General features: G+C 46.9%; 1 protein-coding gene across 1 annotated transcript in view; it reads left to right on the plus strand.

The window, feature by feature from the left end:
* Positions 1 to 9,344: 9,344 nt before the first annotated feature.
* NUMA1 (nuclear mitotic apparatus protein 1) overlaps positions 9,345 to 21,660 on the plus strand; it is a gene marked incomplete at its 5' end in the record, with an annotated part of 30,876 nt that continues 18,560 nt past the window's right edge. Inside the window, 5 exons of the mRNA XM_079708574.1 lie at positions 9,345 to 9,386; positions 14,242 to 14,327; positions 18,869 to 18,948; positions 20,223 to 20,305; positions 20,898 to 20,978. Of these exons, the coding sequence (XP_079564700.1) occupies positions 9,345 to 9,386; positions 14,242 to 14,327; positions 18,869 to 18,948; positions 20,223 to 20,305; positions 20,898 to 20,978 (372 nt within the window). The remainder of the gene's footprint in view (positions 9,387 to 14,241; positions 14,328 to 18,868; positions 18,949 to 20,222; positions 20,306 to 20,897; positions 20,979 to 21,660) is intronic.

Below are 21,660 nucleotides of genomic sequence, written 5' to 3' on the forward strand. Positions count from 1 at the left end.
ATGTGTCATTTTCTTTCCCTTCTTCCTTTTTCTTTCACTCTCTCTTTCTTTTAAAAATGGTTTTACCACTCTTATCCCTTTTAGTCTTTTGGACAGTGAGCAGGAGCTGTGGAATCCAGCAGGAGCCATGTGGCCTGCCTACTGCCTGGCTAGGCTGGGAGGAGGGGTGGGGAAGTTCTGCCGGCTGGCTGCCATCGGAGGGGAGGGGAGGGGAGGGGAGGGGTGGTTCTGTGGTGGGGGAGGGAGAGGCTGGGGAAACTGGCCCCCCCGCCCCCCGGCTCAGAAGCTTGGCAACTCTGGTGGACAGGTTCCAGAGGAGAGTTCAGAGCCTCTGAGGCTGCACAGCTGGAAGCTGTTGCCTTGAGTTTAGAGCCAAGGGAGGGTGGGGGGGAGAATCTCTTGTATTCTTTTGAGACACAGTATCAATTCTTTCATGAGCTAGGGAGCAGCAGGGCTGACACAGTGCCAGATGTGGCCAGGGTGATTTGAGCAGGCCTGCCTCCTATTTTCACCTCATACCTTTTTTGGAGTGTTGATCATGCCTGTCATTAAATTATGTTTGCCACTTTGCTTTTCTATAAAAGCTTTGGTTTTTGCTTTGCCTTTACTTTCCTGGTGCATCTTTGAATACCAATAGCGATTGCTAACCACAGGCTGCGAGTGATACCATAGGAATAGGATACAGAGCCTGCCTGGGAGAAGAAGCGGGGGCATGGGAGGTCTCTGCAGCAATGGACCTTGGTCTGACCCCCTCCACAGTATCTCCACCACTCACCACGGTCGTTCTCTGGTGGCCAAAAGGTTGAATTTGGAAGCCTTCCATCCAGATGTAGTTCAATGGAACAGATTCAAGGAGCCCTAGTGTGCTAGGTACTATGGGGGATCATAGAGAGCTGGAACTGGTTATGCCCTTGAGGAATTTACATTCTAGATATGAAAACAAGACTTCCCTGCATATACAGTTAAGTCAGTACCAGTGACAAATGCAGAATGTAGACACATTTTTCTGATCACCAATGTAATACATGGTTATTAAAATTAAATTCAAACATAAAAAGAAACATATATTGTAGAAAGTCCCCTACAATCTAACTCCTCCCCAAGATAACCACCGTTATCCGTTAATATTTGAGGTGCTGACATTTAAGCTGACCTTAAAGTAAAACCCATAGAGGCAGACTGATGGAAGGAAAGCAAGCATCCTGAGGATCTAATCTCTTTCAGGGAGGAGCACCCCACTAGCTTCCCTGACAAATGGTGAGCCAACTGATGCTTGGACACCTTGGTGACAAGGGGCCAAAATGCCTAAGTAGGAATTAACCTTTGTTAAGTACCACCCTGTGGTACTTACGTGCTAGCCAGTGTGTTGGGCATCTTATAGATGTTATTTAATCCTCATCACAATCTTATAAAATAAGTATCTTTATCCTTGTTTTACAAATAGGAATACTGAGACTCAGAGGTTACTTGCCAGGGTGACAGAGCAGCAAGTGGTATCAGAGTCCTGCCATTCATGAGCTGCATGATCTTGGGCAAATGATTTTATCTCTGTGGCTCAGTTTCTTCACTGTAAAGATAAGTGATAATAGTATCTACTTTACAAAGGGAGCCTTTTAGATTTATGAGTTAACACACATTAGGCCAGCAGAACAGTGCTTGGCACATAGTATGTACTCAGTAAGCATTAGCTGCTATCTATTGCACCTTGTTTTCTCTCTTGTTCTAACATGATCCCTAGCATTTTTACACTTATTTTAATTCTATATATGGCCTCTCTGTCCTCCCCGCCATCCCTCACACTTTCTTTTTTATAATTCCTTCCTCTGCTTCCGGTCATTCCCTTCTCTTCATCCTGTCTCCACCATGTCTCTCATTCCCCTTCTTTGCACTTTCTCTTACCTTACCCCCCATGTCCTCATCACCTGTCTCCTGCCTGTTGTGGCAGCCTTCTGACCCACCTCCCTGCTGCTAGTCTCATTCATTTATATACCAGAATAATTTCTCATAGCACACTTCTCATCACACCACATCTCTATGCTAAAAACAAACAACAAAATGAACGTCCAGATTTTAATTCGATTTCTTGAAGTTTAAGATTCTCCAACTCTTACCCCAATTCCCCCTTCAAGTCTGTTCCTCCACTAACTTCACACCTTCTCTCTGCTTTCCCTTCTTCCTTACTTCTCTCTCCATTTCCATCTGGGCAAGTTCTACCTATGTGTTTTTTTGTGGTACGCGGGCCTCTCACTGCCGTGGCCTTTCCCCCTGCGGAGCACAGGCTCCAGACGCGCAGGCTCAGCGGCCATGGCTCACGGGCCCAGCCGCTCCGCGGCATGTCGGATCCTCCCGGACCGGGGCATGAACCTGTGTTCCCTGCATTGGCAGGCGGACTCTCAACCACTGCACCACCAGGGAAGCCCTACCTATGTGTTTTAAGATCCAGATTAAAATATCATTTAGTTTTTAGTCCTTCCCTATTTTCAACTGGTTAGAATTTTTGTATCTTTTTGTGAGAGTTAGCACATGCTGTCTTGAAATACAATTTCAAGTCACATTTCTTAGAATTATAATTCACCTTAGCATAGATGCTGCGTTTAATTCACCTTTGTATGCTCTCTAAAATGTCCTCCAGCAGTACCTTTTGCCCAGTAGATGCTTAATAAATGTTTGTGGTGTAGGTGGAAGATGAGGGGCTTCCTGATGACTGGTGGGTTTCTCTCGCGGTCTTGGTGAGGGTCACTGTTTAATGGGTGTAAACGCGGTGGTTTTGTTTTCTAAGAGTCAGACATCTTTTCTTTTCGGCCATGCCGGCGCTGGGTCCCAGTGCCTGTGTGTGTTAAGGGGCTCCAGCCAGCGCCTGCCGTACTAGTAGGTCCCGTGCCTTGGCCCCTCAGCCCCTCCCCACAAATGCTCAGCGGAACAGGGGATTAGGTTCTGGCAGCACAGCTGGGATTTTGGCGGCCATTCCGCAGTCGACAATAGCACGCAGTCACGACAGCGCAGGCCTGCGCTCCAGGGCCGCAGTCTGCCGGGGCTCCTTGTTTGGGTGGCCGAGGGGGAGGAGCGGGCGCAGCGCAGCAGCCTGGCCAAGCCACGCAGAAGGTACGGGCTGGAGAGATTCCCTCGGGGAACGGGCTCGGGGGCGGCCATGTCCCAGGGCAGGCGGCGCCCGCTTAAGGAGGCCGGCGCTTTGTGTGCGAGCGGCCTGTGTGCTTAGAGACGCAGCGCTCCCTGGAGCCGGCAGGAAGCTGCCCCCGTTTAAATGGGCTTGCGTCTTGCTCGCTCTCCAAAGCCTCTGTTCCCGGGTCTTCCTCCCTGCCCTGCTCGCCGCCAGGCAGGGCTGATCTAATCATCAGGGCAGTCCGTGGCCTACCCTTCCGCTGCTGGCCAGAGATGGACAGGCTGTCACTGCTGTCTTAAGAGCGCAAAGGGGGAGTGTCCGGGGGATATCAGGTTTGTCAGGCAGGCCGCTGTGAGGTGTGTTTTGTGTGTTTACGCCACAATTTGCTTTGGCTCTCGCCACTGTTTCAGTTCAGTACTTTTGTCTGCCGGCTCCTCCCCCACCCGTACCCCACCCCCCCATGCGCCCTAGTCTCTTGTTTGCGGGCGAAGCCTTAGCAGCCCCACCTCTCCAGTGCTCCAGGGCCCCCTCCTCCTTGCCCCCGACTACCACCCCTCCCCCCTCCCCCGCTGAGAGTTCCCTGCTTCGCCAGCGCTCCCAGATCGCGGAAGCTTGCTGCGCCTTTAAAGAAAGCGGACTCCTGGTTGTGACGCACTTCTGGCTGTCAGCCAGGAAGATCGCTCCTGCCAGGCTGAGAAGAAAACCAACAACTTTTCTTTTGTGTGTGGGGTTACTTTCCACTAGACCCCCCCTTCCTCCTCTCCTTTCAAGATTTAAGTGCTAATGGCGGATTAGAACCTGTAGATACGTGTGGCTTTGGGAGTCTGGTAAGGCCACCCCCCACCCCCACCCCCACCCCCACTCCCGCGCTGAGACTTTCTCTGCCTCACTGTTTCTCTGGGTTTTTGTTCAAACATGGAGGAGGGGGTGCGGTGGACTCCCCTCTTCACCTCCCTTTCCTGCACCATCCTTGAAGGGGAGGGAGAGGAGCGGGAGAGCTAGTAAACACTCTGAAACAGGCGCTGGGAGCAGAGCTTGCCAACATCCGGGAGTTGGCGCCTTTCAGAGCAAAGGGTTGCTTTCTTCCCCCCTCGCGTAGATGTCAGCGTGTTTTTGTTCAGAGGGGGAAAGCGTGTGCGCCTGCACGTTGAGCTGTAGACAGCTCGGGGGAGCGTCTCCATTCCCAAGTGAGGCCTGGGTGTGTACGCGGTGGTGGGGAGTGGAAAAGGTTCATTTCGTCAGCTGGTAGGGACCAGGGGGTGTGAATATAGCAGTGGGGCAGGTGCTGATGAACTGCTGGAGTGAACTCGGGTGTGCGTGTGTAGTCTGTGGCTCTAGGCCCCAGATCTGGTTCATGATTGCAGCCCTTGTGCCCACGGCCTTCTGATCTGGACCCTCCAGAGCATGGGGGGAAGGGCGATAACAGTAAGCCACTTGGAAGAAACCGGGGAAACCTTGGTTTCCCTTGCAGTTCTTCTCGTGTTCCTCACCAGGACTTTGGGCCAAATTCTAGGCTACACAGAGGGGATGGTCTGTGTGAAGAGGGGGAGGCCTGAGTCCACAGTGAGCCCCTCAGAGGGCTCAGGAAATACATCCAGCAAGCTGGTTTGCCCTGACCTCAGGGGTGCAGAAAACCTCTTTGGACTTGCACAAGACATCCTGCTCAGAACTCCCCAGGGGTTGAAAAGGATTGTGTTTTTCCTTCCTTGGCTTCTCTTGAAGCTGCTGGTCCTTGGGCCTGTTACCTCCTCGGAGCCAGGGGATGCACCAGCAAGATATTTTCCTGTCCTGTTCTTTATGACAAGTTAGCCAGTGATGACATGGCGTGACTTTCGTTGGGCTGCTCTGGGGTAACCTACCAGATGAGGTCTGAGTGCTTGCTTGACTGTGCCTCCTCACCTGTCAGAGGAGACCGCCCTCAAAGTTAGGGTGTTCACTCTTTGGATGGGGCGGTCTCTCAGATGGTGGTGGTATCCCTTTTAGAAAGGCGTATAGAGCTTGGAATGCTTATGGCTACAGGCAGGCAGGCAGGCTGGCTGTTTGGGTAAGTAGTGGTAAATCTTGCTATTCAGCGTGGGCACAGAGTTGGGAAAGCCATTTCCCTTACGAGTTGTGAGCCTGTGGGCCTTTGGAACCCACGGTAGAGAGGGGGTGGGTCTTAGGGCAGGAACCTTTGAGGTGAGAGTTTGTGTGGGCTTTGGGTCCTGAAATTCTGGGAATGGGAGCTAGCATCTGAAAGAATGAGGGTCCAGGCGTGGTAAGGGCCCATGGGCTGAGTGATCAGTATAGTTCTATAGCTCTCTGAGACCAAAGATTACTTTGGTGTTATCTTGGGGTAGGGCTGGTGTTTAGGAGGTAAGTGGCTAAGAGGTGGTCTCAAAAGGAGCTGGCACCCAAGTTGAGGGGGGTGGGTAAGGAGAGCAGTGCTGCCACAACTCAGACCTCTGGTCTTTGGCCTATCACTTGGTGAACGCTTAAAACTGAAGCTTTTCCAGAACAGACCCCAGAGCTCAGCAACCTGACCCTCCAGTCCTGGTCCTTGCATCTGAGCAGGTGGTTTGCATTAGCTTCAGCCCTGGTACGAAACCAGGACTAGGTTTTAACTCTTTAAGACCCAGAGAGGGTACAGGCCAGGTGCCAGCATATCTCTTAAGTGTCAAGTTCCTTGTCCTGATATATCTTCTCTGGAAACATAGAGGGGTTACTGTAAATGTGGGAATTGATCCTGATGTGAGGGAGTTACATTATGTCAGTTTTGAAAATGTAAAGAGGTTGCAAGGCCTTTAGTTTATAAGGCAGCTGCTTCTGTGTCTTGGTTCCTTCTTGAGCCCAGAGAAAAGAGAGGGTGCCTTCTCTTCTGGGGCACTTCTTTTCAAAGAAAGAGGTAGGTCGGAACTCTGAAGGTGTCCACAGAAGGCCTGCATTTTGAGATTTTGTTTGTTGATCGGGGGTGGTGGGGGTGAGGAGTTGCCTGTCTGAGTTGGGGGTGAATCTTAGCAGACCCTTCTGTGAAATGGTTCCAGGCTACAATTGCGGGGATCTGTTTTTCAGTCACCATCACCCAGTCTTCTGGGTGGGGCCTGCCTCAGATTTCAGGGGGAGGGTGTGGAGGATGGTGCTCTGGCTGGGGGCCCGAGGTTCCAAGCCAAGGCCTGCTTAAAGTTGTAGTCCCAGTGCCGAGGACTGGCTGTGCCGCTGGCTTCAGTCATTCATTACCTGGAGAAGAGTGAAGGGCCGGGCTGCCCTAAAAGCCCTGAAAGTGTCCTGTCTCTGAGAAAGTGCCCCTTTATGGGATTTGAGCTGATAAGGTCTTGCCTCATGTTGAGTATTGGATTCTGCCTGTTCCTGTGCCTGGGGAGCACAGAAGAAGGCATTTGGCCTTGACACCAGTTTTAGACAGGCTCCCCTGGGAGGACGTAAGGGTTGTATGTTTTGCCTCTGAGATAAAGGGAAGAGGTTGGTCGGGTCATTTTTAGCAACACAGCTGTGGAATCTCTCAGAGGGGGCAAGATCTACCTCCGGTTGCATATAAAATTTGACTGCAGTTTTGGAACTCACCAAAAGGATAGCAAGTCTAGAGGCAGCAGTGGGGATGACAGGGAGGTGATCTGGGCCTCATTTCCCTTGTTCCTGAGTTGCTCAGACCTCCCCCCCACCCCCCACCCCTGCCCACTAAGGAAGCCCCAGTAGAGCATTTGGACATTTCTGCCTTCACTCCAAGGGCCAAGCATGGTCCTTCTAACTTTAGGTTGGCCAAACACCAGAAAAGCCTTTTTGCAGTGCAGTAGTTGAGACTTACCTGCCTTCATCCTACCTAGGGAGCAAGGCAGTCAGTGCCCACAGATAGGCCATGCTGGATGAAAATCATCCAAAACTGAGGAAAACATAGGCCCTTTAGCTTCTCTGCCGTCCTGAGAACTCCCTTAATCACTTCACTTGCTTTTGCCAAAGCCTAGGTGAATTGGCTCATTTCCAAGACTGTGATGTTTGTATGACAGGTGGAATCACGTTGGGTTTTGCAGGGTCAGGAAGCAATTAATTATAATTAGTATTTAGTTATATTTAGCATTTAATTATTTTCTTCTATTATTTCATGCTTCTCATATGTTTTTTAAAATTAATTTATTTTTGGCTGCGTTGGGTCTTCGTTGCTGCCCGCGGGCTTTCTGTAGCTGCGGTGAGTGGGGGCTACTCTTCGTTGCGGTGCGTGGGCTTCTCATTGCAGTGGCTTCCCTTGTTGCGGAGCACGGGCTCGAGGCGCATGCGCGGGCTTCAGTAGTTGTGGCTCGCGGGCTGTAGAGTGCAGGCTCAATAGTTGTGGTGCACAGGCTTAGTTGCTCAGTGGCACGTGGGATCTTCCTAGACCAGTGCTCGAACCTGTGTCCCCTGCATTGGCAGGCGGATTCTTAACCACTGCGCCACCAGGGAAGTCCACTTCTTTTTTTAAAAAAATAAATGTATTTTATTTTATGTTTGGCTGCGTTGGGTCTTCGTTGCTGCACGCAGGGTTTTCTCTGGTTGTGGCGAGCGGGGGCTACTCTTCGTTGTGGTGTGCAGGCTTCTCATTGTGGTGGCTTCTCTTGTTGGGAGCATGGGCTCTAGGCACGCAGGCTTCAGTAATTGTGGCACATGGGCACAGTAGTTGTGGCTCATGGGCTCTAGAGCGCAGGCTCAGTAGTTGTGGTGCACGGTCTTAGTTGTTCTGCGGCATGTGGGATCTTCCTGGACCAGGGCTTGAACCCGTGCCTCCTGCATTGGCAGGCAGATTCTTAAGCACTGCGCCAACCAGGGAAGCCCCAGGAAGTCTGCTTCTTGTATGTTTAACTTTACTCCTCACCATGCTGTAAGCCCCTCAAAGCAGGGACCATGTCATTGTCTCCCATGTCCCACGAAGCTTCCAGCACAGGATGAACATATGTAAGGACTAAGAAAATAACCTTTTTGGTTGGTTGATAAAGCAGAGTACACTTGCATAGGAAGGCCTCAAGAGATGGTGGGTAGTGGATTATCAGATTTATGTATCTCTTTCCCCTATTAGACAGTGAGCACCTTACGGACAAGAATGGTGTCTTTCTTATCCCCAGCGCTTTGTATTCAGAAAGTACTTAGCAAATGTTGGTTCCACAGAACCCACACCTTGGAGATGCTGATGTGTGGGGAGAGTTATAGGTGATGTGGCTCTTACCACTCTTCTTCCTCCTCCTACTGGAGTAGTGACAAGCTTAGCACACCTGTGGCAGTAGGAGGCAGGTGGTGGGGCTGATTACTCCCAGGAAGATTTGTGGGAATTATGGGGGCCTGCTAAGAGGTGTTGGGGAATATTTAGTCACCATGTCCGTTGTCTCTTGAGCAGGTTAGCAGGCAGACGGCTGATTCCCACTGGGAAGGAAAATTGGGGTAAGAATACCAGGACCAGTCCCTAATTGTTCATTAAATGTCCCATGGGATCTCCCCCAGAATTGGATTTGGCTTCATCCAGTCTCCCATTTGAAATACGTCTTTGACATTTTTGTGGGGGATATAAAAATCCAGAATTTGAAGTGGTTTCCCCCAAGGACTTGGTTATTGTTTATTAGGTAGACTTTGGGTACCTGCAGAAAGAGCCAGAAATCAACCTTTTTGCTTAAGAACAGTGATCATTTATTGAATACGTACTGTGTGCCAGGCACTGTGCTGTTTGCTTTATCTGCTTTATCTTGAAGCATCACAGTAACCCAGAGAGGTTTTTGCAGGTCCCATTTTGCAGATGAGGAAACTGAGACTAAAAGGAGTTACGCTACTTGTCCAAGGTCACAAGACCATGGTCACATGGAATCAACATTCACACCTAGGTGTGTCTGAAAAACCATGTTTGTTCCATGTTTTAAGGGCACCACATCGCAAAGAGTAGGGTTGAAGTCCAGCTTTGAATGTTGTATTTTCTAAGGGACAGAGAGATGGTGTGTAGAGCTTGTGGACATTGAATTAAATGCAGGGTTCTTTATTGTCAGCTGTGACACAGTAAGTTTTATAGTAATTTTGATGTGTACTCTGAGCTTTCTAAAAACTCCCATGGTCCCTTGGTAGATTAAGTGCCAAGTGAAGAGTGACTTATTTAAGTGTTCAGAGCCGGTAAGTGAAACCATTTCCCCCCTCTTCCTTCATCGTGGATATCTGATAAAATTAACTGTACTGCCTCTCTTGGGTTCCAGGTGCATCGGGGTGACTGTCTGGTTTCAGCAAGATGACGCTCCATGCCACCCGGGCAGCTGCACTCCTCTCTTGGGTGAGTGGTCTTCCTCTCCTTTGTATGCCAGACTTTTCCAGGAGGCTTGGGAGAGGTGAGAGAGGAGTTTTCTAGGAGTCAGGGCTATGTAGAGTCTTCTCCTCTCCAGACAAAGGAAATACAGTTTTCCTTTGCCTTTCCCCTTAGTTTTTAACTTTTATTATTTTCAGTGATGTTGCTGCTGACATGTGATCCACAACTTGTGTAGCTTAGAAAAGGCTTCTCTGAGGTATATTATTCCTTTTTGGTCATGGGAAGGGTGGCTGCAGAGCAGCATGGAAACCCATTTTTTGTGCATTTCCTTGTGCATGTTTCTGAAAAAGCGTTGACACTGAATTTCAGTGGTGTGTAGGGACTTTGGTCTTGAAAGGCCTTTAATCTCAGGGCAAGGTTCTCCTGGCTCTCCTTACCATGTTTCTGTGAGCTTCCATTGTCCTTTTGGTGCCTTCTTGATTACTTCACCAAAATTCTTCTGCTAGGTCTTTTCATATACTTCTGCCCAAGACAATGGCAAATGAAAAAATAATGCTGAGCATTGGGAACTACAGAGAAACAGAAGAGGCCACGGAGTGTAACGACGACACGCATGGGCCTTAGAGTCAGACAGCCCAGCTTAGAATCATTGCTCTAGCTTGTGTGACCCAAGACAAGTTACTTAGTCTCTCAGCACCTCATTTTTAAAATGGAAAGAAAAAATTTTTTTTAATATATTCTAAAAATAAAATAATAATCATTATTGTGAGGATAATAAGATAATGTCTGTAAAAAGCACTTAAATATTAAAATATTGCCTGGGCGACTTCCCTGGCATTGCAGTGGTTAAGATTCTGCACTTCCACTGCCGGCAGCACGGGTTTGATCCCTGGTTGGGGAGCTAAGATTCCGCATGCTGCACAGAGCAGCCAATAAATAAATAAAATATTGCCTGGGCATGCTATTTGGTAAAGGGTATTTCAGTAGTCGCCCTGACTATTGACCAATCAGGGCCAATTAAAGAGCCGAGTTCAAGAAAGAATTATAGAATCCTTAAAGGAAATGAATTTTTAACTTCCAAGGAGGGTGGGGGTTTAATAAAACAGGGTCTTTAATTACTGTCAAATCTGTAGTCAGGAAGTATGTATTTAGCATACAAAATGTGCATCCTTAGTCTTCAGTTTCTGAAATAGATGCAAACTTTAGTTGTACAGTTTAAAATGGTTGTTTTATATTTATATTTTATATTTACATTTCAGTGTTTTATGTCTGTATTAGAAACATTATCTCTTTCTCCTCTTCCCCAGAAGGCTGGTTGGGTTGTGTCTCTGTGTCTAGTTCAGTAGATTGACTGAATATTAGGGGATCCTTTAGCCACGTTGTTTTAAGTTTATCAGTTTACTTATTTTGGTCCTAGGCTTGTTTTTATGGTGACTACTACCTTTACAGAGAAAAACAGACACAAGACTAGTTTGATTTAACATCAGATACTTGTATACTTTTCTCAAAAATCACAATGAACATGCATTAATATATTAAAATACAGTTAGATATAATCTTTCAGTTTAAACAAAAGTTAGGCAGCTAAAGTGGATTTTATGACACTGTAGCAACATGGAATAATGCTTGGTAGCCAGAAAAGTGGCATAGAACACATGCGTGTGACAATTACAACTGTGATTTTTTAAAAAAATGACTTAGGAAAAAAGACTAGAAAGAAATATATCAAAATGCTGAAAGTGCATGTATTAAAATACTAGTGAGTGGAGTTTTTCTGTTTTCCAAATTTTCAGTAATTTATTTTCTAATGTAAAAATAAATTTATATTTTATTTAACTTAAAGTATGGCTTGAAATTATTCTGTACCCAGCAATTATAATGAGTATATTGTTATATAGGGAATATAGGGAACTTTAAGATTCAACAACCTTTGGGACTTCCCTGGTGGCGAAGTGGTTAAGAATCCGCCTGCCAATGCAGGGGACACGGGTTTGAGCCCTGGTCCGGGAAGATCCCACGTGCCGCGGAGAAACTAAGCCCATGCGCCACAACTCCTGAGCCTGCACTCTAGAGCCCACGAGCTGCAGCTATTGAGCGCTCCTGCCCTAGAGCCCATGCTCCGCAACAAGAGAAGCCACTGCAATGAATGGTCCACGCACCGCAACTAGAGAAAGCCTGCGTGCAGCAACGAAGACCCAACACAGCCAAAAACAAATAAATAAATTTATTTAAAAAAAAAAAAGATTCAGCCACCTTAAATGACCCGGAAAGCCTTACAGCAGTTCTTCAGTGAGCTTGGTCCTCACTCACGTTTTATACCCTGACGAGAGATAAAGGAGCTTCTTCACTTCTTCAACTTTTAAATGATTTATCATTTGAGAGCAAAATAATGCCCAGGAAGAAAATACATTTTTATATCCATGAAAGAAACTATTGCTGGATTATTACTTAATTGGTATGAGATGAATCCAGATTCCTTAAGTGACTTTAAATCAGCTAACTGGTACGATTTTTTTCAATCTTGTTAGCGAACCTGCATTCACAGCCCTTGAATGTTTTACCTAGATTGCAGATATTAAAAGAAGATGGTTTTTGGATGCTTAAGTCGTGCAGTCTCTTCATTTTCAGCAGGTAGAAAGGGACCTTGGCCTGGAATATTCAGTCTTCCTAGAAAATTCACACTGGTCTTTTCTAATTAGATTAAGCACCCCCCAAAGGTGGTATAAGTTATTATTTTTAAGAGTCCAGTGAGAAGGTCGTATTTTATATTCTGCACTTAAAATTTTTTTTTACTTTCAACCTATTTTTAAAAAAATTTTTTAGTAAATTTATTTATTTTTGGCTGCATTGGGTCTTTGTTGCTGCGTGCAGGCTTTCTCTGGTTGCGGCGAGCAGGGGCTACTCTTCTTTGCGGTGCGCGTGCTTCTCATTGCGGTGGCTTCTCTTGTTGCGGAGCATGGGCTCTAGGTTCATGGGCTTCAGTAGTTGTGGCACGCGGGCTTAGTAGTTGTGGCTTGCGAGGTCTAGAGTGCAGGCCCAGTAGTTCTGGCTCCCAGGCTTAGTTGCTCCACAGCATGTGGGATCTTCCCGGACCAGGGCTCGAACCCATGTCCCCTGCATTGGCAGGCGGATTCTTAACCACTGCGCCACCAGGCAAGTCCCTCAACCTATTTTAATTTAGATTTATTTAGAAGTTTTTCTAATATAAAATTATTTAATGGAAATAAGTACTATCATTTCTGTAGCTGAATCACTGATTTTTTTTTAATCCTCTTGATCCTCCAGTGCAGTCAGCTAATTTAACTGCTAAGAAGTAGAAGTGTTGCTGGATCTACTTCATAACTATAGTAGTGCTTTGCATTTAGTACTTTTATTTCGTAATGTGTTCTTGCATTCACAATCCCATTTGAACACACACTGGTCTTTTAAGGTAGATAAGTTTGACAAGTGAGTAAACAGTCACAGAAATCAACAAAGTTGATAACAAAGGTTCCTGGCAAGTTAGTGGAGGAGCTGGACTCAAAAATCCTTGTCTGGGAGCCCCCAGCCCAGTGCCTGTTGAAGAGCACATTTAAGTGGGAGGGACACATTAGGGGGTAAGGGATTAACAGATACAAAACTACTACATATAAATAGATAAGCAACAAGGGTATACGGTATAGCACAGGGAATTCTACCCATTATCTTGTAATAACCTATAATGGAGAATAATCTGCAAAAATACTGAATCACTATGAAACTATCAGGTTATTGTAAATCAGCTATACTTAAATTAAAAAAATAAAGAGCACATTTATAAATAGAATCTACTCATTTGTGCATAACCACTATGCTGAAGTTTTTTAAAATAACTTGTAAAGCAGGATAAGTCTCCCTTCTCCCTCAGTCTTGCATGTGTGATTGATTGACTTAGCAGACCTTTCCTTCTTAATAAAGTACTACAAAGGTGAACTTCAGCCCGGGCTTCTGAACTTGGTACCTGTGGAATTTATGAGGTTTTTCTGTAGAAATCAACCATATATGCTTGTTGAATAAACCTGTGTACTTGCTTCATTTGCATGTGACTGCTGGTGAACTTTCTAGTGGGAAAGACTGATTTAGATGAATGTCTGCCTGAAGGCAAGGAAAGGGAGAGGCCATTGGATCAGAATTGACAAGTTTTTCTTTGGGGTTCCTAGCTTTTCTTTCCCTTCCGCCCTCCTTCTTATTATCTTGTTCCCTCATCATTTCTCCCTGCCTCAGCTGAAGTTTCATGTCTGGAAAGAATTTTAAAATGCATCAATCACAAGATTTTATATCTGTGTGGGAGTATATAAAATATATGTAGTATATAATGTAAATTTTGAGTAGACGCAAAATTCAAATTTCAAGAGCTATAAAATTCAAGATATACAAAGGGCTGTAATGTAAAAATTTGAGCTATGAAGGTTTATAATGTAACCATTCAAGAGATAACAAAGGGCTATAGTATAAAAAGCCTTTTTCCTACCTCAACTCCCAACCATCAGGTTCCTCTCTCCAGAGGCAGTGGTGGTACAGTTTTCTTCTAGAAACTATCAGTATTCTTGTAGAACCATTTTATGCCTAATTATATTTAAAGTACACCCCAAGTGCTGGAACATTCTGGGAGAATTTAAGCTCTTATTTAGTTGAAGCCAAAGGAAGGACTCTGATGGCGGCATTCAGGTGGCTGTTAGTGGATGAGTTGGAAGTTGAAAGTCCTAGAATCACCTGTTCTCTCATTCCTTTAGTTACAACTATAGACAGTTGGAACAAACAGAATTGTCAACACCTGGGGAAGGGAGTGGACCGCCCCCCCCGCCCCCCCCGGGGCTTCTTGCACTTATGACGGTTTCACCAGGCTCTTCCCTTTGCCTCGCAGGTGAACAGTCTGCACGTGGCTGACCCCGTGGAGGCCGTGCTGCAGCTCCAGGACTGCAGCGTCTTCCTCAGGATCATTGACAGCATGTGAGTTTGTGCCGCATCCCTCTCCAGCCTCTCAAGTGAAGCTGCATGCTGGGGTGGGGACTGCATTTGTTTCCTTTCCTCGTTGACAGCTGTGACCAGAAAGCACCGCAGGACTGGGATGTCTTAAGCCAGTGTGGGCCCCAGAGGCAAGAATACATTGACCTCGTTCTCCAGTCACTGTGTGTCTTTATGAGAGCGGTTTCACTCTTGTCCCATCTTAAGGCTTCCTCACTCTTTCACAGAAGAGCCTCCAATTCTCCGTGTTCTCACAGTGTCCCGGGAGCCTGCTCCGAGGCTTCGTCCTCTGTCTCAATGGGAGTCTTCTACAGCCCTCTTTTCGTGACTCATCCTTATCTCACAAGCCCTCTTTGCAACCTGTAGGCCCAGGAAGAAGAAAGGGGAAGCTTTTAAACTTGAGGGAAGTAAGCAGTGCCTAAAAATCTCTAACTTGTTAGCACAGCACAGACATGCCCCTCTCTAACCCATTATAGCATTCCCGGGATTTTCACCTGCCTCATTAACTTGCTTTGTGAGGTCAATTAGCATTAGATAAGCTGCTTGTTGTCATGTAGTCAGGATTTTAGTTTAGGCCTTTAAATTTCATATCTGTGTCTTTAGCACATTTCCTTTGAACTTCACAGTTATCTGGGAAATGAGTGGAGTGGGGCCTCCTCCTCATACCTTACCTTTCTGGAACCCAGCAAAGATGGGTCAAGCTGTAACCTACATTTATCTTTTTAAAGCACATGTGGTTCACCCTTTTTCCTGTATCCTCAACTTTTAGCAATTATGAAGGGCAAAACTGACGAACTTCTTACTTCTTTGTGCTGTGGGCAAAAGTAGAGGCCAGGCATGATATAAGGAATTGGGGGAACAGTGGAGAGGACCAACCCTTCCTGTTTAAAGGGAAGCACAATAGACGGGGGGGTCCCTCAGACCAAGAGCTGAAGTGTTGAGGGTGTTTGTGTTCCACACACAGCAGGTAGGAACGGTGTCAGGGATTCAGCATCTCTGTGAAGCAGGTTCATAGGCAGCAGCTCATTGACAGGGAAAGAAGGTAGAACTGAGCTCGTCAAAGGCAGGGATCTGGGTCTAATTCATCTTCCGGTCCTCCATACCTAGCTTAGGACAGTGCAGTGATTAGGTTTTAATTAATGTTTGTTGGTGAAAATGAGTGAATGAAAATGTAGTTGATACTCTCTATCAGCAAAGTCTTGTGGGGCTGAGTGCCCCCATGACAGATGGGTTTGCTAGAGTGGTTTTTTTTTTAATCTTTTGAGATTTATATTGATAATGGGGTGTCCAATATGATTTCTTAAAAGTCCCTGTGGCTCTAACCAGCCCACCTACCTTAGTGAAAGAAGTCACTGTATTCTTATTTTGATACAGACACTACCATTTCCTTTCTTTTTTTTCCTGCTGCACCGCGTAGCTTGCGGGTTCTTAGTTCCCTGACCAAGGATAGAATCTGGGCCCTGGCAGTGAAAGTGCCGAGTCCTAACCACTGGACCACCAGGGAATTCCTGGACACTCCCATTTCCTTTCCCAGTTACCCAGACAGGCCATTTCAACATCATCTTGAATTCCTCCTTCACCTGGGCACTGATTGCTAATCGGTCACCATCCTCTCAGTGTGTCCTTTAGAAGATTTCTCACATCCCTTCCTCTGCCTCATTCTGGATACCAGGGCCTCGAGACTTCGTTCTTCTCTAAACTGTCCTTATTGCAGGGTGTTCCTGTACATGCGATCTCAGGGCTTTCATTGTGATGCTCCACAGCTGATGGGCCTCAGCGGCGCTTCCTTGCCAGGAGGTTGAAATCTAAAATCTGCAGCTTGGTATTCAGCGCTTTCATCAGGGGCCCTCCCAGTCTTGTTTCCTACTCATTTCTACCTCCATACTCCACTCCTTTTTTTTTGATCCTGTAGAATTTCCTAAATTCTGACTTTTGTTAATTGTGTCTTTATGGTACTACTTAACTTATTCTTCCCCTTGTTGCCTATAAACTGGTAATTAGATCTAAACTTAATTAGCTTAAGATTTTTTTCAAGGATACTATATAGATGGAGTTGTGCACTACCTATAAATGATCATTTTGCCACTCCTAATGAAAATCATCATTTTGCAAACCCTAATGAAAGTAGTAGATCTAGGCAACTAACATCAATGGCCAGTAAAACTGTTAGGCTGGCAATACCTAACCTACAATTTAACATCACTAAAGGAGAGGCAGCCAGGTATGATATGCCTTGTTGTAACACGCAGTAGGGTGCAGCATGCTTTTTTTGGACTTCAGACAAGGAGCTTTTGCTTTTGAGGAGATAAATTTCCTTGGCCTGATGACAAGAGCAGTAGATGTGTCCAGGGGTGAGGATGGATGTCCTTGGTTTAGCCATTGTAGGTTTATGACCCTGTGGGAAATTTTCATAAGGAGGGTCAAAAATTCAAGATGCCCATTTTCCAAGTTGTTTTCTAAGGTGCTGCCTGAGCTTTAGACTAGAAGAGCCGTGTGGGGGGAGGGGTGGGGGGAGAGAGAGAGACTGTGTGTGTTTGTTGGATGGAGGGGCTGTTGAAATCCCAGGTTAACCCTGATTTCCATCTCAAATCCAGGACGATTCAGACCAACTTCCTTTGGGAAAACACGTTCTTGGTGAACGTGTTCTGGCTGATTCATTTGTGATGCTCCTACTGTTGCTAACTGAAATCAGACACCTAGTTCTCAGGAAAGGCAGTGAAGGATGGCAGGGTTGGTGGCAGATAGCTGTGGGAATCGAACAAAAGCTTGTTCCTTGGCCACTTGGCCTTCTCTCTGGGAGAATTCTTTGGGCTCCAGCCCTCTGATAAGTTTCCCTTTCTGTTTTCCTGGGCGTGAATAGCCTGAAGCAAAAAGGCTGTCCCATTTCTTTGATATCTATGAGGCTTGCATAGCAAAGTTTAGTGGAGGCATTTTTCCAGAAAACTTAAAGCCCTGACATTTGTCTTACTGACGTTGACCTCTGCTCTTCCCAGTAAAAAGTATTCCTCATCTGTCAGTCCGCCCATATGTACTCAGCACCTGCTGTATTCCTAGCTTTCAGCTCACAAAGAGCGGTCAGTTATAAATGATGCACCTGTATCCGTGAGTCCTGTAGGAATTCCTGAGAAGCAGAGGGGAGACATGACTAGCAGTGGTTCTGCTTGGCTTCCTGCCAGAGATGAGACTTGAGTGCAGTCTTAAAGGATGGGCTGGATTTCCCCAGGACTAGTGTTTTTCAAAGCATGTTCCATGCACCTGTACTTATCCCAGGGGCTCAGTGGGGGAAAGAAGAGGTTTGTGGTCAGATAGGTTTAGGAAATAATGCGTGTTTATACCTTCTTTAGAAAATGTTCAGTTTGGTTTAACCCAGTATTTCTCAAACATTTAGCCCAAGAACCCTGTTTATTTTTATCCAATGGAATACACTTAGGTAAATTACTACTCTGTGCTGAGGGCAAAGAGAGTCACAACAGTCCAGATTGTGGATGGGTAGGGAAGATGGCTCTTTCAGGAGTCTGTGAGGAGATGAGTATCTCTAAAAGACTTTGTAGGTGTCCCTAATCACAGACCAGCTACCCAAAGTGCTTCCTGTGGGGGGTTCACTTGGAAGAAGCCTTTGTAATCCAGTGGGAGCTGCAGGGAGCTACTCTCGTGGTCTTGCCTAGGATGCTTCTTGTGCTTTGCAGGATGTCTGGCACTGGAGGATTCTAGAGTCTGCCCTGCCCTCCAGAAAGTTGATTGAAACCTAGAGATTCAGGTTCTGAAGAACAGGAGGCTTTTCAATCAGTATCTTCAGCCGTAGCCTAGATAGAAAAGTCAGCTTTCTAACTTGAAGTAAGGGTAGTCCCTTCCGAAAATGAAACTGCACTTAGCCTGAGGGGCCGGGTCAAGGGGCCAGGGCAGTGTGAGAGCTCCCCCTGCTGCCTCCCTGCCCTCATTGCTCTCCACACTTTGCTTGCCTTTCCACTTAAACAAACACAAGCACCACAAAGGCCACAGATCGAGAGTGATTGTCCCTTGGCCTGGCCTCTTGGAGGCCACCTCAGCCTTCAGTGTGTGTTGAACTTTGCCCTGTCACTTCAGAGCCTTGTTCCCTCCTGTTCTTCCAGTTTTTAGATCTGTTTTTCCCTTTCCATAGTCCTCTCTGACTCGTACTCTAGCCACATTCGCAGGCATCCTGACGTTTTACACTTGAGCCGTTGCAGGCTATCAGTCCTAGCTTTCCAGTCATCTGTGCTGCCTCCATCGCCTCTCAACCCCCTTCCCACAGAGCTTTTTGATATTCACAAATGCCGTCTTTTCCAGGAGGACCTCATGCCTCAAGGCCCCACTTCTCACCCACGACACAGTTCCTTCTGGCTAAATGGTGTCTCGGTATCTTCTCCCCCGCCTCCAATGTCTGGTCTGGTTCTCCCCCAGATCCAGCACAGATCCAGCCTGAAGGGTTGGGAAGGTGGTATGTAATGCAGTAGCAAGGAGGGAAGGATGGCTAAGTACTCTGGTTCTAATACTTGCTCTTTTTCTAGCCACGGCACTGACGAAGGGCAGCAAATCCTGCAGCAGCCGGTGCCAGAGAGACTGGAATTTGTGTGCAGTTTTCTGCAGAGTAAGCACCTTTCTTATCTAGCTGGGAAGGAGCTGCTTCCTCAGCTCCTGGGACTTGGGGATCTGGACCTGGAAGAACCAGGTCCCAGGTATCTGGGGGAGCAAAGGCTCGAGGCTGCCCACTCTGTACCACCAAGATGAGTACGACTGGGGTGGCTTCCCTGGGCCTGGTGATGCCTGCACCAGTTGGGGAGGAGTGTCCCTGCAGTCCCAGAGCCCATTTCAGGATCCAGGTAGAGCCAGAGGGTCGGTTTTGGGGACTCATCACCTTGGGCTCCCATTCCTCCCACTGCAAGGAGACAGAAAGATCCATGTTACCCTCTTCCCCTTGCAAGAAAAACATTTTACCCTGATAACATTGAATTAATTGCTTAGGTGATAGGTATAGGGGCACAGGCAGGTTAAGGTTGAAGTCTTGGGCCTCCTACCCTACTGCTTGTGTGACCTTTCTGGACATGGGTTCCCTGTCTTTAAAATGAAGATCATAGTAATTGCTCTTAAGGTTGATGGATAGAGTAAATAAGAACACATGCGGGACTTCCCTGGTGGTCCAGTGGTTAGGACTCCGTGCTCCCAATGCAGGGGGCCTGGGTTCGATCCCTGGTCAGGGAACTAGATCCCGCATGCCGCAACTAAGACCCGGTGCAGCCAAATAAATAAATGAATGAGTGAATTAATATTAAAAAAAAATAACACATGCAAAGCTTCTAGCACAGCACTTGTGAATTCCCCTCCCTCATATAGCTGCGGACAGAGTCCTCATCTTTGACACGGGAGCTATCTACCATCCCCACCTCAAGAGAATTATAAGAAAGGTGATAATGGATTTAGATAAATCAGGGTGTTAGTAATTGAGCCATGCCCCTCTGGCAGCATAAGAACCAGGTGTCCCAGCCCTGGTCTGACTCAGGGCTTCCTCTGCAGCCGCAGTTGGAATGAGGCTCTTGAGTGACCTGGAATCTCTGGGCTCCTCCTCTGTGGTGCTGAGTGGGAGTTGGTGCGTGGGTAGGTGAGTGCAATGTCAGGCCCCAGAGCTGCTGTGAATTCCAGCCTGCTTTCTTGTTGAACTATCCCTGTAGTCCTTGGACCAAATCCAGGATAGAACTAACTTCAGGTGGAAACGTGTATGTTGGGCGAGAGGGGACCTAGGAGTAAGGAGCCCTGCGTCTCCTGGTCCCACCAGCCTTTCTGCTCCTCTGACTGTGATGTGTTCTGACGATCTCAGGGATGGTCCCCAGGAAATTCACCTTGTTTTCTACATTGTTGTCGTTACAGAAAACCGAAAACATCCCTCTTCTCCAGAATGCCTGGTGTCAGTGCAGAAGGTGATGGAGGGATCAGAGCTGGAACTTGCCAAGGTACCCGTGGAATACCAGACTGGTCTGGGGGGAGGGTGGCACCAGAGGGGCCTTCAGAGGAGCCTTCTCTTAACCCAGAAGAAGTGGTGGGGCTTTATTTCTGGGCCTCGTGGAGATTGGCGGTAGGTCCAGGCAGCTACCTAGTGAGGCAGAGGCTGATTCAGCCAAGGATTTTAGGAGCTCACCTTTATGACAGAGAGCTTGACTAGATCATTACTGTGGCCTCAGTGGAGACCTGGTAGGAATCAGGCCTCACCCAGCTGTCGTCACACTTTTCTTTTTAGCTCAGTCCGCTTCATTCCCTCTTCTGTTTCTGGGTGCTGGCCTATAGAGGATGCCTTAAGCTTCATACCCAGGGTTCCATGAGTCCAGGAATTTAGTTATGCAGGAATTCTGGCACCTGGCTTTTTGCACAGTGAGCACTGAGTCCTCAATCAAGTGATTCCTGATGCAGTTAAGGGCAGCGGCCTGGGGCTGCTGAATTCTAGGAGCTTTGGAAGGGTCTCAGAAGCTCAGAGTCCCCAGAGTGGGGCAGGGGTTGGGAACCGAGAAGAGAGCCCTGCTCAGTGATTCCCTCCTGTTTGGCTTCTAGATGACCATGCTGCTCTTATACCACTCCTCCATGAGCTCCAGAAGTCCCAGGGACTGGGAACAATTTGAATACAAGATTCAGGTAAGCCCTTGTGCCTCCACCCCACCCAGCAGGTCTTGCCTGTGTTTTACCTCATTCCAGTTGTTTTTCTTTAAACAACATATGTTGTTTTTTTAAAAAATTATGTTATAGTAGTTATAGCCATTCATTATAGAAAGTCTGGAAGATATAGAAAAGCACAAAGAAGGAAATAACAGTTGCCAGTAATCTCATTCTCAGCAATAACTGCTAACTTTTAAAGGATATACTTCCACGTCCTTTTCATGTACATAAATTTAACTGTACCCGTACCTGAACTGTTTGGTACGTAGAAATTATTCTTTCTTCGTATATGTGTTCCCATATGTGTGTGTGTGTGTTTTACACAAACTGTCACTCCATTTCTTCCTCCTTTCCTCTAGTAGGAAGGATTAGTGAGAATGTCTTTGTCCGTCATGACAGTCTAGCTCAGAGCGGTTATGTCCTCTCCCCTCCTCTGCATGGTCCCTAAGTGAAGAGGAGTTGGTGCATCTGCTTCATTAGAGAGGGAATTGACCTGGTTTCCAGGAGCTACCTGCCATATGGGTCCTGATGTTTTCCTTGCTTCCTATATGAGCAGCTGTCCTTTATTTTCCAGAGCAGAAGCAGCTGGGATGCCACAGTGGGTAATGTAGGTGACTGGTGGGGCAGTGTCCAGAGAGCTGTGGCCTTTCATGTGGTGATA

Source organism: Hyperoodon ampullatus, assembly GCF_949752795.1.
Source record: "Hyperoodon ampullatus genome assembly, chromosome: 7".
Taxonomy (NCBI): Eukaryota; Metazoa; Chordata; class Mammalia; order Artiodactyla; family Ziphiidae; genus Hyperoodon; species Hyperoodon ampullatus.